Source organism: Patiria miniata, unplaced genomic scaffold (genome assembly GCF_015706575.1).
Source record: "Patiria miniata isolate m_02_andy unplaced genomic scaffold, ASM1570657v1 HiC_scaffold_4, whole genome shotgun sequence".
Classification (NCBI taxonomy): Eukaryota; Metazoa; Echinodermata; class Asteroidea; order Valvatida; family Asterinidae; genus Patiria; species Patiria miniata.
This window is the reverse complement of record NW_024037071.1, coordinates 4555202-4577907: the sequence shown is the minus strand read 5'-3', so window position 1 is coordinate 4577907 and position 22706 is coordinate 4555202. Positions and strand designations below refer to the sequence as shown.

The window sequence follows — 22706 nt, the reverse complement described above, 5'->3', positions numbered from 1 at the left end:
GTACAGGGACAAATGTGTTTGTAAATCACAAATTGATCGTAGTCGAGTTTCAATCAAGTATCAAGCTTTTCAAGTCAACATTGACAGAAGCATTCCGTCCTCATTGCTCATCCCCTATTTCAGAAGAATGTTGCAACCTGACGTCACTTATTTCTTCATATATTATCTCAATTAAGGTCATTCGTTGCAAAAATGTTGATAAGACATGAATCTGGGACTGAGAAGCATTTCCAATTTTGTTTGGAAATACTTAGGAAATTGTCTTGACTCTCCATAAACTTTGTACACAATCACGGAAGTGGCGTCAGGTTGCAACAATTTTTCCCCTATTTCTTATGACCTATCTTCAGATTTGACCTGTGATTTGAATTGATCGGCTCGTGGTCTGGTTTGTGTCCTTGAGCAATGCACTTTACATCAATTGCCTCTTTACACATTGCAGCAGCAAAGGGTGTCATTCCCCAGTCTCAGAGAGTCGGGGTTAAACAAGTTTCAGGAGCTGTAATATTTGGGTTTTCCCTTCATAGGCCTGATTTTTTTATAACATGTACTGTATAAATGCATCCATATGACAATTTTGCATTGACTTTAAAGTCAGTTTGCTGTTGTGACTGGAATGCAAATTGATATTCATGCTCTCTTCCTTTAAGTCGTGGCTTATCAGACATCTGTTAGATGTTATTCAGTTGGTAACCTATGTTGTCTCCTACCCGATAAACCTCATTTAGAGAAATCCTGTTTGTTTATCATTTTTTTCAGGTCATGTAAGAATTTCTGATTTGGGATTGGCTGTTGAAATTCCGGAGGGAGAATCCATTCGAGGCAGGGTAGGAACAGTTGGGTACATGGGTAAGTCAAATTGTATGAGTGAAAATAACACAGGTTTTTACAATTTCTATGCAATAACCTTGTTATATTTGTTTAGCCAGGAAATATGGTTTCCCTCCTCATTTTTGTTGTTTGTTTTTTTGTTCAAATGAAATTTCAGTTTGTATATTTTGTTTGGACGAGAAACTTTTTCTCTTTTATTTTTGGGTCTGCAACCCTTTGAAAAAAAACCTGGCTTTTTGTTCTGGGTTGTGCCTCTAAATATTTTTTAAAAATGTTTTTTTTTTTAAACATGAAAATGGCTTGTGTTTGTTGCTCCCCAATTGATAGCAAAGGGACGAGCAACTGAAAAGTAACCACTGGCTTACATTTAGTGATCTTGCGAGTCTTTTTTGTCATTTTTTCCCCTTTGTTGTCTGTGATCAGCTCCTGAAGTCGTCAAGAATGAGAGGTATACATACAGTCCTGACTACTGGGGTCTGGGATGCATCATCTATGAAATGATTGAAGGAAGGGTGAGTACAGTAACAGTGACCTCCCTCAGAAATCTGGCCAAGGGTCGATGTCACTAAGCACTGTGATCCAACGTATCTGAACCGTAAACAGAGACATGTGTTTTAGTCATCTTACAGCAGGGAAGGGTGGGGGGATTTCCCTTTTCACCTCAGAAATGCAATGACCGATTTTTATGATCTTTAGAAGCTAGTAGAGGCATTCATGACTAGTACATATTTTTATCTCAGTCATAGTTTAGTACGAGTCGTTTTGTAATTATGATCATGAATCTTTCAAGTTTCAGTTTGTGAATGAGTTTCTTTTCCTATAGTCCAATCCTGGCACGCTATAAATCCTATCAGGAAGGCCCCCTTCAATGTCGAAAAACATTGTGCTAGCTATTGTCCAGATAATCTGTCATGGGACAGTTGCTTTGTTCAATAGTGTGCACAATGGTTTCTCCATTGAAGGGGGCCTCATGAGTGATAAGCATCGCTTGCCCGGATTTGTCTTTTATTACGCAGTCAGTGCAAGAAAGGATATTTCGGTACCCTGAGACGAAAGTTTAATGCTTTACTGGAATGCTACATTCGATATTCATGATATTGTTTTTGTTAATTAATCTTTTGTTATTGTTTTTGTTTGGTAGGCCCCCTTCCGAGCAAGGAAAGAGAAAGTGAAGAGAGAAGAAGTGGACAGGAGGGTCAAAGAAGACGAAGAAAAGTACACGTCCAAATTCAGCGAAGACGCAAAAGTCATATGCAGAAAGGTATACAGTTACCAAGTCTGGTTCTGTGGTAGTCCATGGTCAATTTTTATGAAAAAGGAAACTGCACATTTTTTGTGTCATGCTGGAAATAATAATGGAAGAATGCCAAATTAAACAATAGGTAACTCAAGGTTTTACCCAGAGGTACGCCACCAAACCCTGTTAAACCTCGTAAAACCTCGAGGTGAACATAAACCTTGAGGTTTTACCCTGAGGTAACCCACAACACCCTGTTAAACCTTGTAACCTTGAGGTGAACCTTAACCATGAGGTTTTACCCAGAGGTACCCCACAACACCCTGTTAAACCTTGTAAACCTCGAGGTGACTCTAAACCTCGAGGTTTTACCCCGAGGTACCCCACCAAACCCCGTTAAACCTTGTAAACCTCGAGGTGATTCTAAACCTCGAGGTTTTACCCTGATGTAACCCACCAAACCCTGTTAAAACCATGTAAACCTTGAGGTGAACCTGAACCTCAAGGTTTTACCCCGAGGTACGCCACCAAACCCTGTTAAACCTCGTAAAACCTCGAGGTAAACATCGATTTGCTGTCCGTTTAATTTTGTATTCTCCCCTAATGCAATACACCCAACTGTGCAATGTTGTTAAAATCAATGTCACAACATCTGCAGGTTTATTGTAGGAAGTTAACATTAAAAATGCATTGATTGAGCACTGTCTTAGATTGTTTTGTAATTGCCGCACAATAATCCAATTTGTCCACAATTTAACTGGGACACACAACATGGGAACACCAACCAAAATGCTTGCAATATGCAAGATGCTCGTTGGAATATACAAATTTCCAGTGGACTGTTAAAAGTTTTAGAAAGGTTTTGTCTTTTGCTTGTTTGTTTTGTAGTTGCTCCAGAAAGAGGTGGAGAGTAGGCTGGGGTTCCGCAACAACTCGGCCCAAGACATCAAAGACGAACCTTTCTTTTCCAGCATCCTCTTTCCACGTCTGGAAGCTGGCAAGGTGGACCCACCATTTGTGCCCGACGTAAGTCCTGTCCCAAGCTGTCTAATGTTGGTTGGCCCTACTAAACATTTTTAAAAACATCCTCCACACAGAAAATTCCACCTACAAGGACCAGCGAAATTCCTTATTGGCTTTGAGACTGATTGAATTTTTTTCCTTCCTTTTTTTCATACAGCCCAAAGCAGTGTATGCCAAAGATGTACTGGATATTGAGCAGTTCTCCACAGTAAAAGGCGTCAACTTGGACCAGAATGACGACAAATTCTACAGCAAATTCAACTCGGGCTGCGTGACCATTCCCTGGCAAAACGAGGTCAGATTTAGATTCTTGACGCCAACTGATGTCAAATTTGTCATGTGCTTGATTCAAATTTCATAATTGACCCTGGATCATCAGTCTGAAAAAAATGTGTAAATTTTAACAATTTGTGGAACAATTATAAGCTTGTTTAGTAGCTTTTATAAATGTTTAAAGAAAAACAAAAGCAACCAGTTTCTATGATGGCCACAGTCATCATAAATTCATTTTCTTAAAACCATTTTTGATGACTTCCAGCTCTTCAGAAATCAGTCCAGGATTCCTATCCCAATTCTCCTCCTCTTGTTGATGTTGTCTCTGATCTTTTTGGTTATTGTTTGTTGTTTATTTTTCCTCCGTCGACAGATGGTAGAGACAGAGGTCTATAAAGAGTTAAACTACTTTGGGCCCAACATGACGAGGACACCAGACCTGCTGATGGATCAGCCGCCCCCGCCCCCAAGGGAAGGATTCTTTAGAAGAATTTTTAAATTAAAGGTAAGGAGAATCTCGTCATCCCTTACTCTTTGTCCTTCACAAACAAGAAAGTAATCAATTCTTAGCTGACGTTCTTCTTTTTTTAGTGATATGCACAATAACTTCTTTTGGTTTTAGTGTTTTGTGACACCTTATGCAGTATGCACGTCACAAGAAAGAAATCAAAATTAACATAAAAACAAAAACATGGGACATCCCAGATCTGCATGCATGTTTTCTCCTTATCTTCAGTTGCTGGGTCCTTTCTTTAGTTTCCCTAATGAAACAACCTTAATTACTCTTAAGTCTTCATCCAAAGATTGACCATTTTTTAATTTTCTTATACTTGGAATAGGGAGGGGAAAATGTTTACAGATGTCTGTACATATTTATTCAAAAGCAGGGAAAAGACAATTTTTCTGCTTTAGTGATGCTTTTTATGTTCCAGTAGATGATCATGCTCGTTTAGAAATCTCATTGCATCCATTGTCATGCATGCAGGCCAGATACAGCATCATCTGGCTCAACAGTTTATGTCAGTAGTTATCTTTTGCCAGTAGTATTCGTTCCACGTGTTTGACTTCATCGTCTAAAAAGCCTGATGTTGGACCTCCATCACTGAAAACTGTTTAGACTCCGTGCACGAACACTAGATACATGTAGCATTTCGCCACTACTTTTTGGAGCCCCACTAGAAGGGACACAACCATTCTCATGTTGCCGCCATGTTGATTTTTTCCCATTCAAATCAACGTAACCAAAGTGAGGCTGGAAGGAAAAATAGTCTGGTTCCTTCTTGCACACAAAAAATATCATTCATGACTGTTATTGGATACAGGGAACATGACTGAAATGGTGGCAGCATGATAAAGGTCTATATGGGCACGTACTGGCATATGTTGTGAAGTACATGTACGCACGAGTGATTTATTCTGAATCAGCATTAAACACATAAGTGTCTTCACGCAAGCGGCAGACGTTACCAGCAATGCATTCTTATGTCCCTCCCATTGGTCCCCCAACTCTCCCTTTGTTCCTGTTTAGGGAGATACTTGAACACGTAGTCCGCCCTAGGTATCTGGTGATATTGAGAACTATTCCTCAATAGCTATGAAACTACTCGTGTATGCTGTCTTCTTGTGTTCCCCAATCAGGTTCTTAACTATTCTGTTGTGGAATTAACTTTGACGAAATAGTTGAACTCGGGAAGCTTCGAACAAAGGGAAAATTTCAACTTGTACTTTTGTTTTAAACAATCTGGCCTTCACACTGCATTTATGCCACCCCTGGGTTATAAAGTGGTTACTCAAGAATCCTAAACCCCGGAATTCCAAACTTCGCCGATAGACTTCATGTAGCGAGTACGTTTTTTTAACATAGCTAATTCTTTGTTCGGAAATACAAGATGTGTTCACCACACAATTTGACTTTTGATTGTTTACCCTGTAAAGTATGATTACAGGAATTGATTCCTGGACAAAGTGGAGTCAGGATTCCAATTGTTGAATCAGTCCTGTTTGATTCCAATGCGGTGTCGCAAAGCCCAACTCACAAGTGTTTCACTCGGTTGGGGGAGGCTCATCATGTATCCTTCCATCATCCTGAAACTGTCGTCATCTGTCAATCATACATGCTGTACAGTTATTGTCTCAAGGTGGCGCTTTACAGCAGACATCTATCGGACATTTGGTTGCTCAATCAGGGCTGTGATTGGACGACACATGAGCCGGAGCTTAACAAATAGGTCCTTCAAGTCTTATCTTACTTACTCATTGGATGGCAGTGAACAGTAATTAGCGTAACAAAAAAAAGGGCCCTTTGATAAACCAATGAGATGAATTGTGTCCTTTCTTACTTCCTTTGTAATCACAGTGCCCTTGTTCCTCATCTGGGGCAGATCAGGAGTGATGTGTCATCCATAGAGTGAGTCAAGGTAGCCCCCCCCCCCCCCTCCCCAGCACCACCCACCCCTCTTAGCACCAACTAGCTATATTCATATTTCATATCCAGCAGCTTTGCATCGCCTATTTTCGTTGAGTCAATACAATATTCATCACACTCTTTCTTTGCTTGCGTCTTCAGACTTGTTACAAAATTACAGGAGTACTAATTAGCATAGTCTGCTCACAGGAATACATGTACATAGTGACATTTTAGTTTTAAGCAGTTTTAAAAATTAGTTAGCAAATTTGGTTGGTTATGGGAAAAAAATTAGAAATACAATTGTACACGGTGGTGGCATCTGACTGTAGCAATTAAATGTGTAGTTAGTTTCTCTTTAGATACTCGCTTTATAACTCTTTAGCCAACAGCACAGCACCATCTTAGCATTTTGTAGATATTCAGTTTTTTTTGTATTTGATGAAAACATGGCATGCATGGATGTATATGTGGATTAGCGTTATCAGAAATGAACTTGAACTTGTACCTATGTTGTCTTTAAGGTCTTCGGTTTTAGGTGTGATATTGGGATATTTTTTTCCCTCGATCTCTTGAGTTTGATTTAATATTTCATATCAGTTATGTCATGAGCGCAAGGGATAAAGCATAGAGCGTTCTGCCTACGAGACGCAGAACGCACCACATTTTTTTTTTTCATATTTCATGGGCGCTAGTGGAAAAACAAATTTTAAAATGTTTGGTTACCAACAATAAAAGTCATAAAGTTCAAGACACGTTTCTTTTACATACATGTTTTTCTTATGCACACTTTTCTTTGGTAGCCCTTTTTTGTAGTGAATATGTATTTATTTGCTGTTTGATTTCTAATATCTTTCACTTGCCAGGCTTCAGCTGTTACCTGCACCATATTTTTATATTTTCTCACCACTTCGTGCTAAACATAAAGTCATGGGAAGATAGTTGGTATAGGTTGATGAATGTGACTAAAACAATTGTCTCAAAGTCACGTTCCAAGGCTGCACACTTGAGGACCATCCTACATGTACATGTATGCCACTTGTACTGTGATCTACTGCCATAGGGGTGCAACCCTGCAAGAAAAATTCCCATAGACACTAGTGCTAAATGCGCATACTTCAAAATTCTGTTAAAAATACTCAGAACTCTCACAGGTATTCAAGCTGCACAGAAAAATGATTATCAATGTGTCATCTTTCATTTTCTTTACATTTTTGGTGGGTTGACCATTGACTTTTTGAGATATTCTCACCCAAAGCGGAAAAGTAGCCATCTTGAAAAACGATCCCTCCACAACATGGCAAAATAGCGCCACTTTCGAGCCCAATAGCATCCAAACTGCTCAGAATTGGAAGCCCCAAGTCCGGGCCAGAGGTTCATTACCATACCGTATCTCTTCAATTCCCCAATTTTATGGCTCTCAAAACTCTCTAATATAGAATATTTTGAGGGTATAACTTTTATTCATGAGCTCGGCGGACAGATTTTTGGCCTATTTACAGGCTTGCACACATAGAGACTCCAGGCTTCTTGTAAGTCATTGTTGGAAAGTTAGAGATGGCTGCTCTCATTGGGGTTATACTTCAGGCTGTGTTACTTTATCCATGGTGTTTAAGACTCACTTGTTTGGCACACTGACATTTCATCACTGGCTAGTTGGGAAAAGTGCGAGGAAGTTTTAAATAAATCGCAAAATGAAATAGATGTTTGGTTTATGGTTTAATTGATCAAATATCTCTTTAATGATAACGTCCCCATTTAGTGGGCCTGTGTGCCTGTTCGGGGTTTCCCTTTTGCACCACATGTCATTTCTAATGTATTTGTGCAATGAAGGTAATAAAATAAAATAAATAAAATAAATAACGTCTTCAACTTGTGATACAGTAAATCTAGAATCCCTGGGTGATCTGTCGAGCAATTGTATTTTTCAAGCGATTTTATTTCTTCCATAACATCTCTTAATTATGTAGAGCTTGCACGTTCAAGGAGTAAAGCATTCACATTCACTTTAGCCTTTGTGTACTTAAAGTCATTGCATTCACAATGGCAAAAATAAGCTGCACCAATTATGTTGTACATAGAGCGGTGTGCGTGTATACGTCAAGTTTTCTTGTGTTTTTCTTTTTTTGCTTAAGGCTTTGACTTGTCCACATGTAGCAGTGGTACAGATCTGCTTAAATTGTAGTGCACCACTACTAAGCAAAGACGCTAAGCATTTTTGAAATGCATTAACATGACCAGCTCATGTTTACGTTCTTCGGTTTAGCATGCCATCTGCTTTTTTTGTTGAAAAGGCCAAAAATGATGATTTCTATCTCCCGATTCTGTCTGTTATTCTCATTTGCTTCCAAGTTATTTTATATTTTTTTGAAAAAGTGGCATCTTCTTTTCTTGGCGTAATTTATTGAAATGTCTGAAAAACACGTCTGGATCAAGACTTCAATGTTTTGCTCAAGTAATAAGAAAAAAAAAATATTTAGATAAAAAAATTTGATTATTAATGACAAATTATCCTGTCAAAATTCTTGTATTGGTTAACCCATTAGCACCTGTACTACATTTTGTATACATTGTAATACATTGTATTACATTGTAATACAATGTATTTATTCACTGAAAAATCAATAAAACCATAAAGTGCTCCAGGGCTGTGGTTTCTGGTGCTTTAGTGAGTAATAGGCAGGGTGGTTTGGGGCACTACAGTGACTAAAGGATAAAGATGTCGCATTGACTAAAGGATTAAGATGTCGCATTTACGTCTTTGGCAGTAGTGGTTGTAATTTGTAGTTTTCTTGAATTTCCAGCTGTAACTGATTTATGTTTTGTTTATTTTTTTTGTTCGACAGAGGAGTGAGAACCACTGACACGGAATACCAGCAAATGGGGAACCCAGTTTGACCAATCAGAGGAGACTATTTGGACGAAGTGAATGAGCTGGATGAACGACCAATCGAAATTGACCGACCCCAACAACAGACTGATGAGTACTGCTCATTTTGTTACCATGGCGACGTAAAAGGGAAACTGTAACAAAAGCAAAATTTGAAGAAAAAAAATGAATAATTAAACAGAAAAAAAAATGGAAACTGACTTTATTTGAAGCCTTGTTACAGTTACCTGTCATGACCGTACTGAAAAAAAAAAACGTAAAAAAAAACAATGACAACCAAAAAAAAAAAATCATGTAAAAATCTTTTTCCAGAAACTAGATGTAAAGAAAAGCATAGAAAAAAAAACTAAAACAAAAAAATGGTGGTTTGTTTTAGAACATACATGTAAAGTCTGTACAAAGAAATCTTGCCACGGCATTTTGGGTTTATATGTGTATTTGTTGCAAAAGAAGTTTTGCATCCAAAAAAAAAAAAACTGAAAAAAAAGTAGTGGCAGTCACAATATCATGGGTGTTATATATATGCATATGTACAAGATATAAAAAGAATCCCTACGGACGCATATTGAAACATGATAAAAATATTTATAGCTAGTAGATTTAAGATAAGTTTGAGGGTTTTAGGAAACGGATTTCTCTGTGGTCAGTCTAGTCACAAGATAGTTTTTTCTTTCTTTACTGGAATTCCGTAATTGTCCACAAATGTTACACTGTATCTTTTGCAAGATCACTAGATGTCAAAGGTTTTTTTTTTTTAATTGAACTGGTATCTAAACTGTCGGTGTTTACATTGGAAAAACAAAAGTGCCCGTATTTTGAAATGTCTTGTGATTATTTAGCGTAACTAAGCTGTTGTTCACGAATGCAGCAGTTCAGTCAGTAATTCACAAAAGCACGTTCTACACAAAGAAGTTTGATTGTAATCATTTGCAGCTGTGGCACTATACTGCTTTAAATGGGCAGGGATGTTGTATAAACTCTTAGAATCAAAGCTTGCACAACGAAAAGGCATTATCTAAATCCAAAATGCTGCCCAAGTTCAATTCCCAGGTGAAAATTCCAGGTGAAACCAGTTCAACTGATACCAGTTGAACAGGAAATTGGTGAATGGTTTTAAACTGGCTTTAACTGGTTTTGAAATTGGTTATACAATTTTGTACCAGTTCAAAACCAGTTAAACCAGTTCATAACCAGTCACTTATTACAGTTCAACTAGAACCAGTTGAAACCAATCCAGTAGAAACCAGTTGAAACCAGTTGAAACCGGCTGAACCGGTTTCAACTGGACTTTTGACCAGGGAATGTAGCTTGATATCTGCCGAGAATGTACAGAGACTCACCCGCCACTTTTGTGCATTCATGTTTCCTGCCGTTCCGTAAACTCCATGAACCAGTACATTAGTGACATTATTCCTCATCCGAGTTTGCATTCATTGCTGCCGATCATGTACATGTGCACATAAATGAGACGTTATAGGAACGTGCAAGAATGGTTCTGTACAAAAAGATGGAAACCATTTATTCGGACAAATGAACTTTTTGAAAAATATATGGAGGTGTTGGTTGGGAATTACATTGTGTATGTAATTCAGGATGGAAAAAAACAAATAATGATGGAGTCTGTGCTTAAAGAAGGATAGTATACAGACTGGGCAAGCTGATAGGGGGCTCAAAAAGGGACGCAATTTTGCGACCTTGATATTTTTTATTGCGGGGATGGGACACCACAACATGTACAAACCCCCAGAAGGAACAGATTTCATCTTGATTTAACTTTTGAACCCGTGTATAGTGTTTCATACGCATGTTTACAAAACTCTTGTAACAGTCTGAAATAATTGTGTTAAAAAGTTTACCTTGTTGGCTATGCGCTACCAGCATTACTGTAGATTTGGTAGTCCTAAGGGGGGGGGGGGGGCCAAGGGAGAACAAGAAGTAGCAAATCCTCCTTGACAATACACGTAAAAAAAAACAACACTTTTTGCCTTTGAATATTTTTTGGCCACTTTATTATATTTGGTTTCAGAAGTTATGATGGGAAGTACCGGGAACTAGGCTTGCATGGTTGGTTGATAGTCAGCCAGTCAGTTGGTCTGTCAGTGATCTCAGTTTGTCTTAGTCAGTGACTCAGTCAGTCGGTCAGTGACTCAGAAGAAAATAGATTCTCACTTGGGGTCCAATAAAAAAACCACCTTCAATTGAAACTAGGCTCTTTGTGATTTTAGATTCAAAGAAATGTTTGGACAAATATTTATAGTTTCTGTGCTTCTTTTGCTGCACCCAAAAGAGGAAAACTCAGAGATGTTATGTTGCTTTTGTAACTTGTAAAAATTATATCCAGAGATTGCTACGTTGTCTTGTTCCTGCTACAAATCAAAGGCATGGCTAATACCCCCCTTTCTTTTGGCCAACCACCTCAAGATTTCCTGACTCATGTATTATAAGTAATCTAGCGCATTTATTTTATTTTTATACAGTTTTAGAAACAAGTAAAATACAGTAAAATATCCTGATTGTTTTTTTGGGGGAGGGCGGGGTTTCAAGTGGTAGAGTAATTGTTTTAACCATAAGGGCTGTATAGTAATTTGGTGTGGGTTGGTTGCAATGTGTATGATATCTTTTAAGAGGGCAAATTTATTTTTTGTTTTTGTTTACTTGGAAGGTGATCGCTGCTCTTGTTTACTCAGTTTTCCTGCTGCAAGATGAAGGGTTTTGAGCGTCCAGCATGCATTTGTTTACCCAGTACTCTGTTATCATTGACTTCATATAGTTTAGGAATCATAAAATAAAAACTCAAGATGAGTTGATCAGGGCCGACACTTGCATTGTCTTAAACCCAAGATGTGACTCGCGTGACTAGAGTTGTGACATGCTAACTTGTTTTGTGAGTGTGACTCGTGTTACCGTTCATGCAACAGGTTGTGCTTTGTAATGAACTTGGAGCTGCTGTGTTGAATTTCAGTTCTGAAGCATTGCTCGAATGGGAATGTCAATTCCTGAGTTAGAACTTACAACTTGGAGTGGAAATTTTGCGAGGTGTGACACGTTACCGTCAACACTAGTGACTTCTGTTGTGTGGTTTTGGGTTGCAGAGTTCCTGTTGTAATGTTACGGCGGTAACAATATATGAATGGACAATTCTGAAGGAAATGAATTGACAATGCTGAAGGAAATGAATTGACAATTCTGAGGAAAATGAATTGACAATTATGAAGGAAATGAGGGTACTTAGCATCGCCTAGTGGTGGGTCTGCCGCCTGCATGTCCAATACAGTGCACAGGTGATGCACGTTTGTGTATAGAGCCCTGCATTACATGCAATGTAGTTAAGTATTGGAGTAGGTTTGGATTGGAAGTTGGCAATGAGAGCTTTGCGCCTTCTGAATGGAACATGTAAGAATTAACTTTGATCATTGTACAAAAAGACGAGCTATCCAAGTGTGGGTTTCACTAAAAAAAAAAAATATCAGTTTTATTTTTTCAGATGTTGCAGATTTATTTAAATGTGTTGTCTTTCAGTGTTTTAATGGCGTTTCTTGTACAGGATTTGGTGCATACATAAAAATCCATACACGTAAAAGCTTGGGATTTTTAAAGAACATGTATAATTTTGATATTTAACTCAGTTTGTTTTGTCTTTGTTTTGGTTGGAAATTGCATTTATCCCACTGAATGTTAATCTTAAAATTTTACTGATTTAACGAGGATGCACATACAGTCCTGTAGTTTGAGGTGACAACTAGATAGAACTGGTTTGGGCCAGCTTGGACTAGCTTGGACTAGCGAACTTCTCAATGTTCTGGCCTTTTTGTAATTAGACAAGTGAACAGTACAACTTAATATGTGAATTGTAATGCAGCCAAATGTGTAATTAATGGAGCACGTTGTGGGATTGGGCCAAGTACATGTACTCGTACAAACGATTAGGTTACAAGTAGACCGTAGTCTGTCACTGTCTCGGCATTTTTAAACGATTTTTAAATTGAAAAAACCTTGACTTCTTTTACTGAATGTTTAAATGGCACCAGTTTTGAAGAAGTTCATTGTCATGTGTACGTTTTTCCTCGATTGTAAATATACAAAATTATTTTGAAAAAAAAAGAAAACCCAATTAAATCAACCACAAAATAGTTCTTGGACCTATATTGGGTAAATTGGTGAAATACAGGTCTTTTTGTAAATACATATCCCAAGATAATTTCTATATGGTAAGTTATATACATGTAATTGTCAATAGAATAGTTGCTGAACTTACGGTCTGGAATTTTTGTTCTGCAAAATCTGTTGGTCATGATTTAAGTTGGGCCTACCACGATAAATGGTTAAAAAATACTACTTTGAAAAGGCACAGTAGGACAGTGGCCCATCACTGTAAGTGGTTTTGATTTTCTTTAAAGGGTTGTCAAATTATTACAAGAAAAAAAAAAAGAATGCAACTTTACGATTTCACAAACATAATTAAGTACTTTTGTGTGTTTACTCGTTATGAAGTGACGTTTAAGATTCACAGTCCTAACTTTGTAGTCTTTTTACCGTAACTGTTAGGGTACAGTATATTGCATGTCTGGACTTTTAATGACGCACCACTTACCAACTTGACTGTCTGTATTTACAAAGCAAATAGTTCATTCACGTTCTCCTGAGACGTTATAAGTCACAGTGCAAGCTGGTAGAGACTTCTCAGGCTGCATTTTTGTCACTTTTTGGGTTGACTCTGTGAAAAAAAGGCACTATCTTGTGAGTAAGTAATGTGGGAAAATTCCGCCATGAATGTTTCCTTGCCTCAATGCTGTTATATTTGATTCTGTAGTGTTTAAGTCCACCATTTGTGATGTCCCAACCAAACAACTACTAGAAGTCTAGTGGGTGTAGTTTTTCACACACACACAAAAAGAAGAGATTTTTACCATTTTTGAGCAGGAAGCAGACTATTTAATTGCCGAAATTACTCGCAGGTACCTCTGATAAAATAGACTGTAATGTTTCTTATTTTGAGGCACTAAATTTTGACTTTTTTTTCTCTTCAAAATGTAAGTGTTTGGGTAATCTTAAGTCCAATTTGTTGACACATTGGTATAGCAACAAATGAAGGATTTTCAGTACTGTCAGCTCAAGGTAAATTATCACAGAAAAATTGTCGCTAAAAATATAAAGAAATTATGAAAAATGTATTTTAGTTGTTTGCTAATTTACAAATAAACCTTGAACTTTGTTGTCTCTTTTTTATTTTATATATGTTTTGGAATGTTTTTTTGCCCAAATTGAACTGAAATAAGGACAAACTGTTCACCTTTTGCTATTAAGTTAGGTTCCAAAATATGACATATTTCCTGTCCCCGTTACCTCTGAGCTCTGTGATATGCCACTCAGGTATAATTAAAAATGAGTTCAAACCATTCTTATTTGTGGGTAGGTAGTTTGTCTTACATGATCACTCTTCGTCGAAAAAGACATTCAAAGGTAATATACAACATTCGCGTTTGCTGTAATTTTCAGAAATGGATGGATTTATAGACTGATAGCAAATATTGTTACACTGACCTGTTTAAAAGTTTTGTGGTCGTGGATGCTGGAAAAACCAAGAAATGCTGTTCTTGTAGTCTGGTTCCCAGACCCTACTTCAGATGAAGCGGTCAGGGAGCCAGACAAGCTGGTTTGCACCCATTCACAGATTGTTAACAAAACGTGGTCTCAACTCTGATGAATTGGGGCAGTACTTGAAAAAAATGTGGTTTTTTTTCCCCAACGATGGTTGGCCAACCATCATTGGAAATTGATACAAAAATTCCACTTTTCTTGGAGATGCAGCACACCAGGTGCCATGATTTCACAGGATGCTTGAGACTGTTATTCACTTACAGTCAAGTAAGGTATTTCAGAATAATTTGGTAGTTTTGTTTTTCGATGTTTGCAAATGCTGTACATTTGCAAATGCTGGACAGGAAAAATTAGACCCCAACGTTTACAAAATGAACCATACAGGAAACAAAACCATGCTTACGAAAACTAGCGTGTGTCGTGGAGCTGTTTGCTAAGCATGAAAAAACTTTCGCTTAGCGACAACAGATGGTTACCACCCAAAATGTGTTGATTTATATTACACGTGACTGGTACTCAGCGACAAAATTCGCTGAGCGGCATTTTCCATTTAGCAGCTTCCTGATATCTTGGCCAGGTTGTCCCTATGAAAACCTTATTATTGTTGACCAATTTATTACGCATCGTATTGTGACCGACTTAAAAGGACATGACAGAACTTTGTTTCTGAAACGGTAAGGCAAATGGCACTGTCTTGCCTTTAAAGACTTCTTTAATGTAAAAAAAATCTAAGGAAAAATCATTGTAAGTAGAACATTTGTATGTGTCTGTCCAGAGGAGAAATAAACACTCACAAGAAATGCAATTTTTTTTCGTAATGTGGGTGTCAAGTGAACTGTATAAATTACGTCTGCTCTAAATTTTATTCTGGTTTATTTTGACATGTACAAGGAGATGAAATTTAAAAGGAAAAAAAAATGCAGGCATTTACACAGTAACACTAGGCTTATTATTAATATTCTTACTATTAAACATATGGTAGTTAAATAGATGGTAACAGTAAACATTCACTGTGTCAACTTACTTTGGCTCTCCGTCTGATTTTATTTCTTGAAATTTAATTTGTCTTTGATTATCATCCTGAACCAAAATAAAAGACTTTGATCTTTTGGGGGCCAGCTTTCGAGGTGCAACACAAGATTGAAAATTCATCAGAAAAACCACGGTTGAGGAATTTTACACTGGAAATCAATAATCCAGCAAAGCTTCCCTGAAATATTATCCAACTCCCCCCCCCCCCCAGAATTTTTTTTAAAAAAACCTGGGATTTGGGGGCTTAATGATAAAAACCAGAACATTTGTCAGTGGTAGATAATATCAATATGCATTTAATTGTAAACTGGGGAATACATATTCTTAACAAAAGACATCAACCCCAAAAACCCCACTTTTTTGTTTACCCTCCCAAAAGAAGCCCAGTGGAGTGCCACTATAACAACCACCAGTCTCTGTATGAAACATTTGGTTAAAATAATAAGGGGAAAAAAACCAGTAGTATGCCACTATAACGGCCTCTACTATACCAAACAGTCAGATGTAACAAACATCCCCGTCAGCTGCGCAATATTGAAGTAAATTTTAGCGATACTGAACAATCTTTTGAAAACCCATTATATTCTACTAAATAATATCAAACACCCCTACTTTACAAAGATATATCTGTGGATTTGTACAAACTTTTACAAGTATTTATATTAGCATTTATATTATCAACAAACAGTCTATAATGGACCCTTCCTGCATGCCATTCACCAATCACATCACGTCCTTTGGTCAGGTGACCATGGTGGGGTCGGTCCATTGTAAAGATCCTTCCCAAACTGCCCATTAATACAAAACATACAGCAAATCTGACTCTGTAAATTTAAACTGTAAATTTAAAACGCACGATTCATTCTTGAGATTTTATAACAGAAAAGGAAGAAAGTACTCTTTGTTTAGTTTGCGGGTACCCACGCCCTATCCTGGTAGTGGTGTATCTCTTGCAAAAATATTGTGAAGGAAATGCAAAGTGTTGTAGCGTAGCTTACCGGCATGATGAAACGTGTACATTTTGAGCGAATGGAGCTGCTGAGGCATCTGAAGTACCTTGCTGGAAATAACACATGGTCTATGGGAAGTGGCTGTAGCCGCTTCCATAGGCATGTGTGTAATTTCTAGCCGTAGCCAAGTAATTTGGACACGGCCTAAGCATAGAATATACTTGCTTGGAAAAAACTGGTTACCAGCTAAAAAGTCATGCAATGCATACTGCTCGTGGCTGGTTCCTGTCTGACTTAAGCTTAGCATAGAAATTTGCTTAGCAGTAATTTCAAAATTATTGAAATTTGGCCCAGGACCAATCCGGGCACGCTGGCAATTCTATCACGGAGGCCCCCTTCAACGGCGAAAGTATTGTCAAGCTATTGGTGAGATAATCCGTCACGGGCAGCTGCTTTGTACAATAGCATTCACAGTGGTTTCTCCATTGATGGGGGCCTCGTGAGTGTACGGTGATCACGCGCCTGGACTTGTCTACAAGAGAAGTGGATTTATTTGCCCTTAGCGAGTTCAGACTGGAGACACTTGGCGATGGTGTTGAGCTGGATGTTGCTAGCACCCTCGTAGATGCAACCTGCGGAGGAAGTAAATAAAAAAAACTCCTAAGCTAGACCATCGAAACAAAGTTGTAATTAAATTATCACAAGTCGTCACAAGACATCAAGTCAATCACAAGTCATCCAATCTCAAGTCACAAATGGACTGTGACAGAGGCGTTGCTTTGTTAGAGAGTATCCTCTGTTTGATTTGACTTGTAAGTTGACTCAATGCGCCTCAATATTCAACTTGAAACAAGACAAGACAAGCTTTAAAGTACACGCAATAGAGTACTGACGTGCACCACATAATCTGTTCCACGTGCACAGCTGAAGTGTGTGAAGACATCAGCGCGCGAACTAGAGTGAACCAATGACAGCTGACGTCACACTTCGGTACTCTATTCTATTTAATCAATTCAGAATGCCATGCCCCCCCTCCCCCCGGCCAACAGCAAAAATCTCACCAGCTTTGCAGTCCCTGTAGAATTTCTCCACGGGGTAATCTTTGGTGAAACCCACCCCTCCCATCAGCTCCACACAGCGCGACGTCACCTCCGTGGCAACCTCAGCGGAAAAGTACTTGACCATGGAAGCCTCCTTGATGACTGACTGCCCTGCGTCCTATAGGTTAAAGGTCAACATACAGCAGGTTAGTTGCAAATTAACTCTTGAGGGCGCCAAGCGCGCGACTGCCTACAGGAGCCAAGCCAGTAGCTGGATCCTTCTTGCCTGTTAATCAAACAGTGCGCATTGACCAATTGGAACAGGGCATTTGGTCAGGTGATTATGGTTATCTAATCAAAATTGGTCATGATCACTGTGAGGAATGTACAAAAAAACAAAAGTGGGCGGGGCTAATGACTTAACCCGGTATGTTCCGTAACAATACAAGTCAGAATTGTACATTGGAACTATTTCTTGAAGCGAGTTTCTTGTAACTGTTTGGGCTGCATTTAGAGTACTTACCTTCATGCGAGCTGCATTGTACGTCATGACTCTAGCCACTTCAACCTGTGTGCTGAGGTGGGCAACTTGGTGTTGTACTGCCTGCATACATAAATCACATTGAAAATGAATCTTCCGTGTCATATTGTTATGAGTCATCACACTGCTGTTTCACATACGGAAATTTTAGCTTAAAGTTTGAAAGTGGAAATGGAAGAGGTACATTCCAAAATACAACAAACAAACATTGTCAACGATTTCCCATTCGCAATACACAAAACGATTGGGGACATTGGCCACATTCGCTTCAGTGGAATGCACCCTAGCCATACATCATTGTAAGTTTATAGTCTTAAAGGGAAAATACAACATTTGCAAACATCAAAAAAAAAAACTACCGAATCATTTTGAAATACCTTGCTGGACTGTTAGTGAATGACAGTGTAAAGCATCCTGTAAAATCATGGCCCCCGGTATACTGTCATTTTCAAGAAAAGTGGTATTTTTGTATCAATTACCAACGCTGATCGGCCGATCAGCGTTGGAAAAAACTGGCTTTTTTTCAAATACTGGCCCCAGTTGACCATCGCACTTGTTTGCAATCGATTACACACCTATGAACGGGTACAAGCCAGCTAGACTGGTTCCCTGACCTTACAATTCCCCAATATAATGTAAACTGCTCCGTTTCTTCTTACATGGAGTCAGGGAACCAGACTACAGGAAATTGATTGTTTTTCTTGGTTTTTATAGCATTTTCGAACCCAAAACCTCAAAAAATCAGCGTAACTATATTTGCTATATATTTCCAACCCCCCAATTCCATCCATTTCTGAAAATTACAGCAAAAGCAAATGATGTATATTCCCTTTAAAGCACACTAACAGCTCAAGTGTGACAGGTTTTTGAAAAATCAGGGCAAATTGTCACGTTTATTTCTAATACTGCAAGCTTTAAAAATAATTGAACTACGTTAATAAGTGAAAGACTTCTGGTCTCAAAAATAAAGAACAGTGTTATTGTATGTTTTGTGCAAGCATTTGAAACTGAAGGTAACTTTGGAAGGTATTTCAAACTCTGAATTATTTGAAAACATTACCTGAAAATCCCACAAGGCTTGTTTGAATTGTTTGCGTTCCATCAGATATGGAATGGTGCTATCCAAAGCACCTTGAGCTAGCCCAACCATCTGTTAAAAAAAGGTGAAAAAAAAATATTAATTAATGATAGCAAGCTTAGAGTTTTTTATATGAACCTCTAGAATTCTTTAAAAGGGTCCAATTTTGTTAGCAAATTTTTGAAAAATTGGTTCATTTTGAAAGTCAATAACATCCATCATGCCCAAAAAGCAAAAGTGAGAAAACTTATGAAAGAAGTAAATTTGTGCACTTTATATTGCCATATTTAAGGTTGTTTCGGTGCTTTTTCAGATTTTTATACCTATGCAAAGTTCCATTTTCAAGAGCAAGTTTTTTTTTGCTGAGGTCATTCATGGTTCCATGTTTTTTATTTTAACATGCAGAGACAACTACAATCAGCTTTAAAAAAGATGTTAATGTGCAGCGAGTGCCTAATGTGACATTTCTACAACCAGTGCACTGGGCTGTCAGGAAAAAGCAAGGTTATTGAAAATGTTGAAAAAATTGCATGTTTAAAAAGAGTTTAATCAAAAATGATATTACATTAAAAATTTATACAGTTTTTACGCATAAAAAATCTGGTTGAAATGTTTAAATGTAACATTTGTTTATTTACCTGGGAAGCAATGCCTATGCGTCCTTCATTCAGCATGCCAATGGCGTACTTGTACCCGTGACCAACTTGGCCTAACACCTGACTCTTGTGCACCTGAAGAAAAGATACAAGGACAACGTTACAGTCGACTCCCATTATAACGAGCTCGGTCATTACGATATCCCAGACGTATCAAGCACATTCTCTCAGTCTTGGTCAATTTGTGTACATTACTATGGGGAAATATTAGGTTATTACGGGCATGGACATTACGAGACTTGGGTATTACGACGATTTTGGCCGACCCAATGCGAGCAAAAGCTTTGTTCTCAACCCATTTACGACATCTTTTCAAAACATTGGACACTGCAGCTTGTCAACGACAAACCTTTTGTTGGTTAGAATCACCATCAATTAGCAATTATTGGTAAAGACTCATCCACCGCTGTTTCAACTTGTAATTTTGCAATGTGATATGCAAGGGAAACGTTTACTTACTCGGACGTTGTCAAAGTGCACCTCACATGTTGGTGATGCTCTGAGGCCTAATTTATCTTCTTTTTTTCCAACTGTTAGTCCCTCAGTGTCCCTGTCCACAATGAACGTTGTGATGCCTTTGTAACCCTGCAACATCAATTACACAAGTTGGATTAATGCACAAGTCAAAGTCCTCATACGTTCACAAAAGTCAATCACAATTTGTGGATATTACAACACACACATCCACACCCACACAAACGTGTGTTCCCCGTCGATCGTGGACGTCCTATTGTCCCTCTTTTGTTTGTACTCTTAACTTTTAAGGGAGACTCCCATAGGTTTTGTACACGACCCCAATCGCGGACGTATGCTGGGAATCATGGACGATATTGTTCTCTTTTGTTTTCCAGTATTTTTCGTCCACGGTTTGAAAAGATGAACACTACTGAAATACATGTAGTACTTAAGGTAAGCACAATTTTCAGCTGCAGTAAGCACAGACTTTTCTGCTTATTGTTAAGCAGTGCAATAAAATTGACCAATGGAGTTGATACAAAACTCACAGCACTGAAGTCTGCATTGGCCATAACTAGGAAGACACCAGCAAACGCTGCACTGCTTATCCACATCTTGCTGCCACTGATGAGATAAAAATCTCCGTCTTGGACTGCCTTGGTCTCCAGGGCAAACGCATCACTACCGGCGTTGGCTTCAGACAGACAGAAGCTTCCAACCTACATGTATACAAAGGATAAGAGTTCAAAAACAAACCGGTGTGCTTAATTACATAAACTCTGGATACTCACTACTCAGTGCTGTCACTGTGGTATCCTGCTGCAGTTGGTAGCAGAGTATCTGAGGCAGTTTGGCCTTAGGAATTTTGACTAGAGCTTTGCATCTTGTTATACTGGACAGACTTCTCACTTTGACTACTGTTAAAGCAGGCAGCATTTCTAGCAAAAATACCCTGAAGGACAAGGGTTTACAATGAAAGTTTCGGGATTTCAAAGAAGAACATTTACCTGATCGGCCATCAGCATGGGCAGGTACTTATTTTTTTGGTCCTCCGTGCCGTACTTGAGAAACAGAGTGACAATCAGGGTGTTGTGGATGTCGTTACAGACGGCAATGGAAGGGTCTACCTTAGCTAACTCCTCAACAATGATGTTGGACTGGAAGAAGGAGGCCCCAGGGCCACCGTAAGACTCGGGAATCTCAGTTCCCATTAGCTACAATGAAATACAACATTGAAATTGTTCAATGGATGAATCATTAAGTCAATTATGAGTTCACAAAAAAAAACCTAAAATAAACGATCTAGGGATGAAACGTGTTTGAAAGTGGGACAATACAGAGACACTTGGTAAAAAAATGTCAAAACCAGTATTTGGAAAAAGTAAATAAATGATTGATTACTGCAACTGGCATAATCAGCTTAATATATATTTAACAATTACAGATTGGCTTAGTTACAATTACAGATTCATTTTTTGTTTGTTACCCCGTTGTCGAACATCGCCTGAATAATTCCCATGTCTGTCTCTCCTCTGTCATCCATCTCCCGCACCAACGGACCAATTTGCTCCTTAGCAAATTTGGCTACCATATCCTTCATCAACTGTTCCTCCTCCGATAACTGCGTCGCTGGTAGTCGGCCTGCCTGGTGACCGCTGGCAGCTGCATAGCTTTGGCTTGGATCGGCCACTGTGGTTAACCTCCGTGCGAGAGGGGTGATTATGTTTCTTAACTGATGACATGATGGTGGGGTATTCTTCAAGTCCGCCCGACAGGACAATTTGCTGACTCTTGGCAGATGCTTGAAACAAAACGAAAGATGTCAAATATGGATAATCACATCCAACAAACGAAAAGTTTAGAGACATGTAACTTTGAAGTAACAAACAAAAACGAGGAAACTCCAATCTTGACAAGTCTTTGTACAGTGGTTTTAAATTTTTGAGGGCATAAGTTCAAACATTTCCAATTTTGTTAGGAAAGACTTTAAAAAAAATTCTGACTCTCCATAGACTTTGTACACAACCGCTGAAGTGGCATAGGGATGCAGCATTCTTTCCGAATGTTGCATCCTGACGCAACTTTTTTCATCATAGCCTAGGAGGCCTACAGGCCTACTATTATTATCTTAATGAAGGTCAGTCATGACATTGCAAAAATGTTGAAAAGACATCAATCTGGGTCTGAAAAACATTTTCAATTTTGTTAGAAAATTCTTCGAAAATGCATTTGACTCTGCATTGACTTTATACACAACCAAGAAGTGGTGTCTGGATACTACATTCTTTCACAAGTAGTTCACACTTTGATGAAATACGTGTCACGCCCCCCCCCCTTGTTTACACATTGCCCCGCCCCCAACATATATACAATGACTGCATCAATGTCACGACATGCATGACATGCATGAGGAACGGCCACGAGGCGCAGTGGTATGATGAGGTTGAATAAACACTTTCCCTGTCGATAAGTAATTAACATGGCACCTCAAATGATGCTTATTCCCCCTTTAATATATCAGTAATAATGTAATCGGATAAAAAAAGTTAGACTACAAAAATAAAACACGAACCTGCCGAACTCTGTTGAGCAACCTGGCGGCCATTATTGTTGATTGGTACTCTGCTGCCCATTTGTAACGTATATCAAGTCGAAGAAACCAGCGATACTCGGTTTCACCTCGTCCCCGTGAGGTTT

At 38.5% G+C, this 22706-nt stretch overlaps 2 protein-coding genes across 4 annotated transcripts in view; one reads left to right on the top strand and one right to left on the bottom strand.

Annotated features, from left to right (window-relative positions):
- The window catches only part of LOC119739994 (G protein-coupled receptor kinase 5-like), a 55899-nt gene extending 42010 nt beyond the window's left edge, over positions 1-13889 (top strand). Inside the window, exons 10-17 of one of the 3 annotated variants that reach the window (XM_038215171.1) lie at positions 760-849; positions 1255-1343; positions 1973-2092; positions 2957-3094; positions 3249-3386; positions 3738-3869; positions 5721-5771; positions 8615-13889. In XM_038215171.1, coding sequence (XP_038071099.1) covers positions 760-849; positions 1255-1343; positions 1973-2092; positions 2957-3094; positions 3249-3386; positions 3738-3869; positions 5721-5756 — 743 coding nt within the window. In that variant the 3' untranslated portion in view covers positions 5757-5771; positions 8615-13889. Of the gene's footprint in view, positions 1-759; positions 850-1254; positions 1344-1972; positions 2093-2956; positions 3095-3248; positions 3387-3737; positions 3870-5720; positions 5782-8614 lie in introns of all 3 variants that reach the window. The other 2 variants (XM_038215172.1, XM_038215174.1) reach the window with 2 other exon arrangements.
- Positions 13890-14927: 1038 nt separating this feature from the next.
- Positions 14928-22700, bottom strand: LOC119739995 (short/branched chain specific acyl-CoA dehydrogenase, mitochondrial-like). The gene is made up of 10 exons (XM_038215175.1): positions 22582-22700; positions 21496-21810; positions 21017-21223; positions 20558-20728; positions 20013-20138; positions 19536-19628; positions 18880-18969; positions 17802-17882; positions 17300-17456; positions 14928-16870 (listed from the first exon to the last, which is right to left on the bottom strand). The coding sequence occupies exons 1-10, from the start codon at positions 22612-22614 to the stop codon at positions 16788-16790; spliced, it is 1356 nt and encodes a 451-aa protein (XP_038071103.1). The 5' UTR covers positions 22615-22700; the 3' UTR covers positions 14928-16787.
- Between the last annotated feature and the right edge of the window lie 6 nt (positions 22701-22706).

Excerpts from the sequence above, each read along its gene's own strand:
- LOC119739995 (XM_038215175.1), bottom strand. The coding sequence starts at position 22,614 with ATGGCCGCCAGGTTGCTCAACAGAGTTCGGCAG. Across the intron at positions 21,811-22,581 it reads TGCTCAACAGAGTTCGGCAG|CATCTGCCAAGAGTCAGCAA; the intron begins GTTCGTGTTTTA and ends TTTTGTTTCAAG. Across the intron at positions 17,883-18,879 it reads AAGCCTTGTGGGATTTTCAG|GCAGTACAACACCAAGTTGC; the intron begins GTAATGTTTTCA and ends TTATGTATGCAG.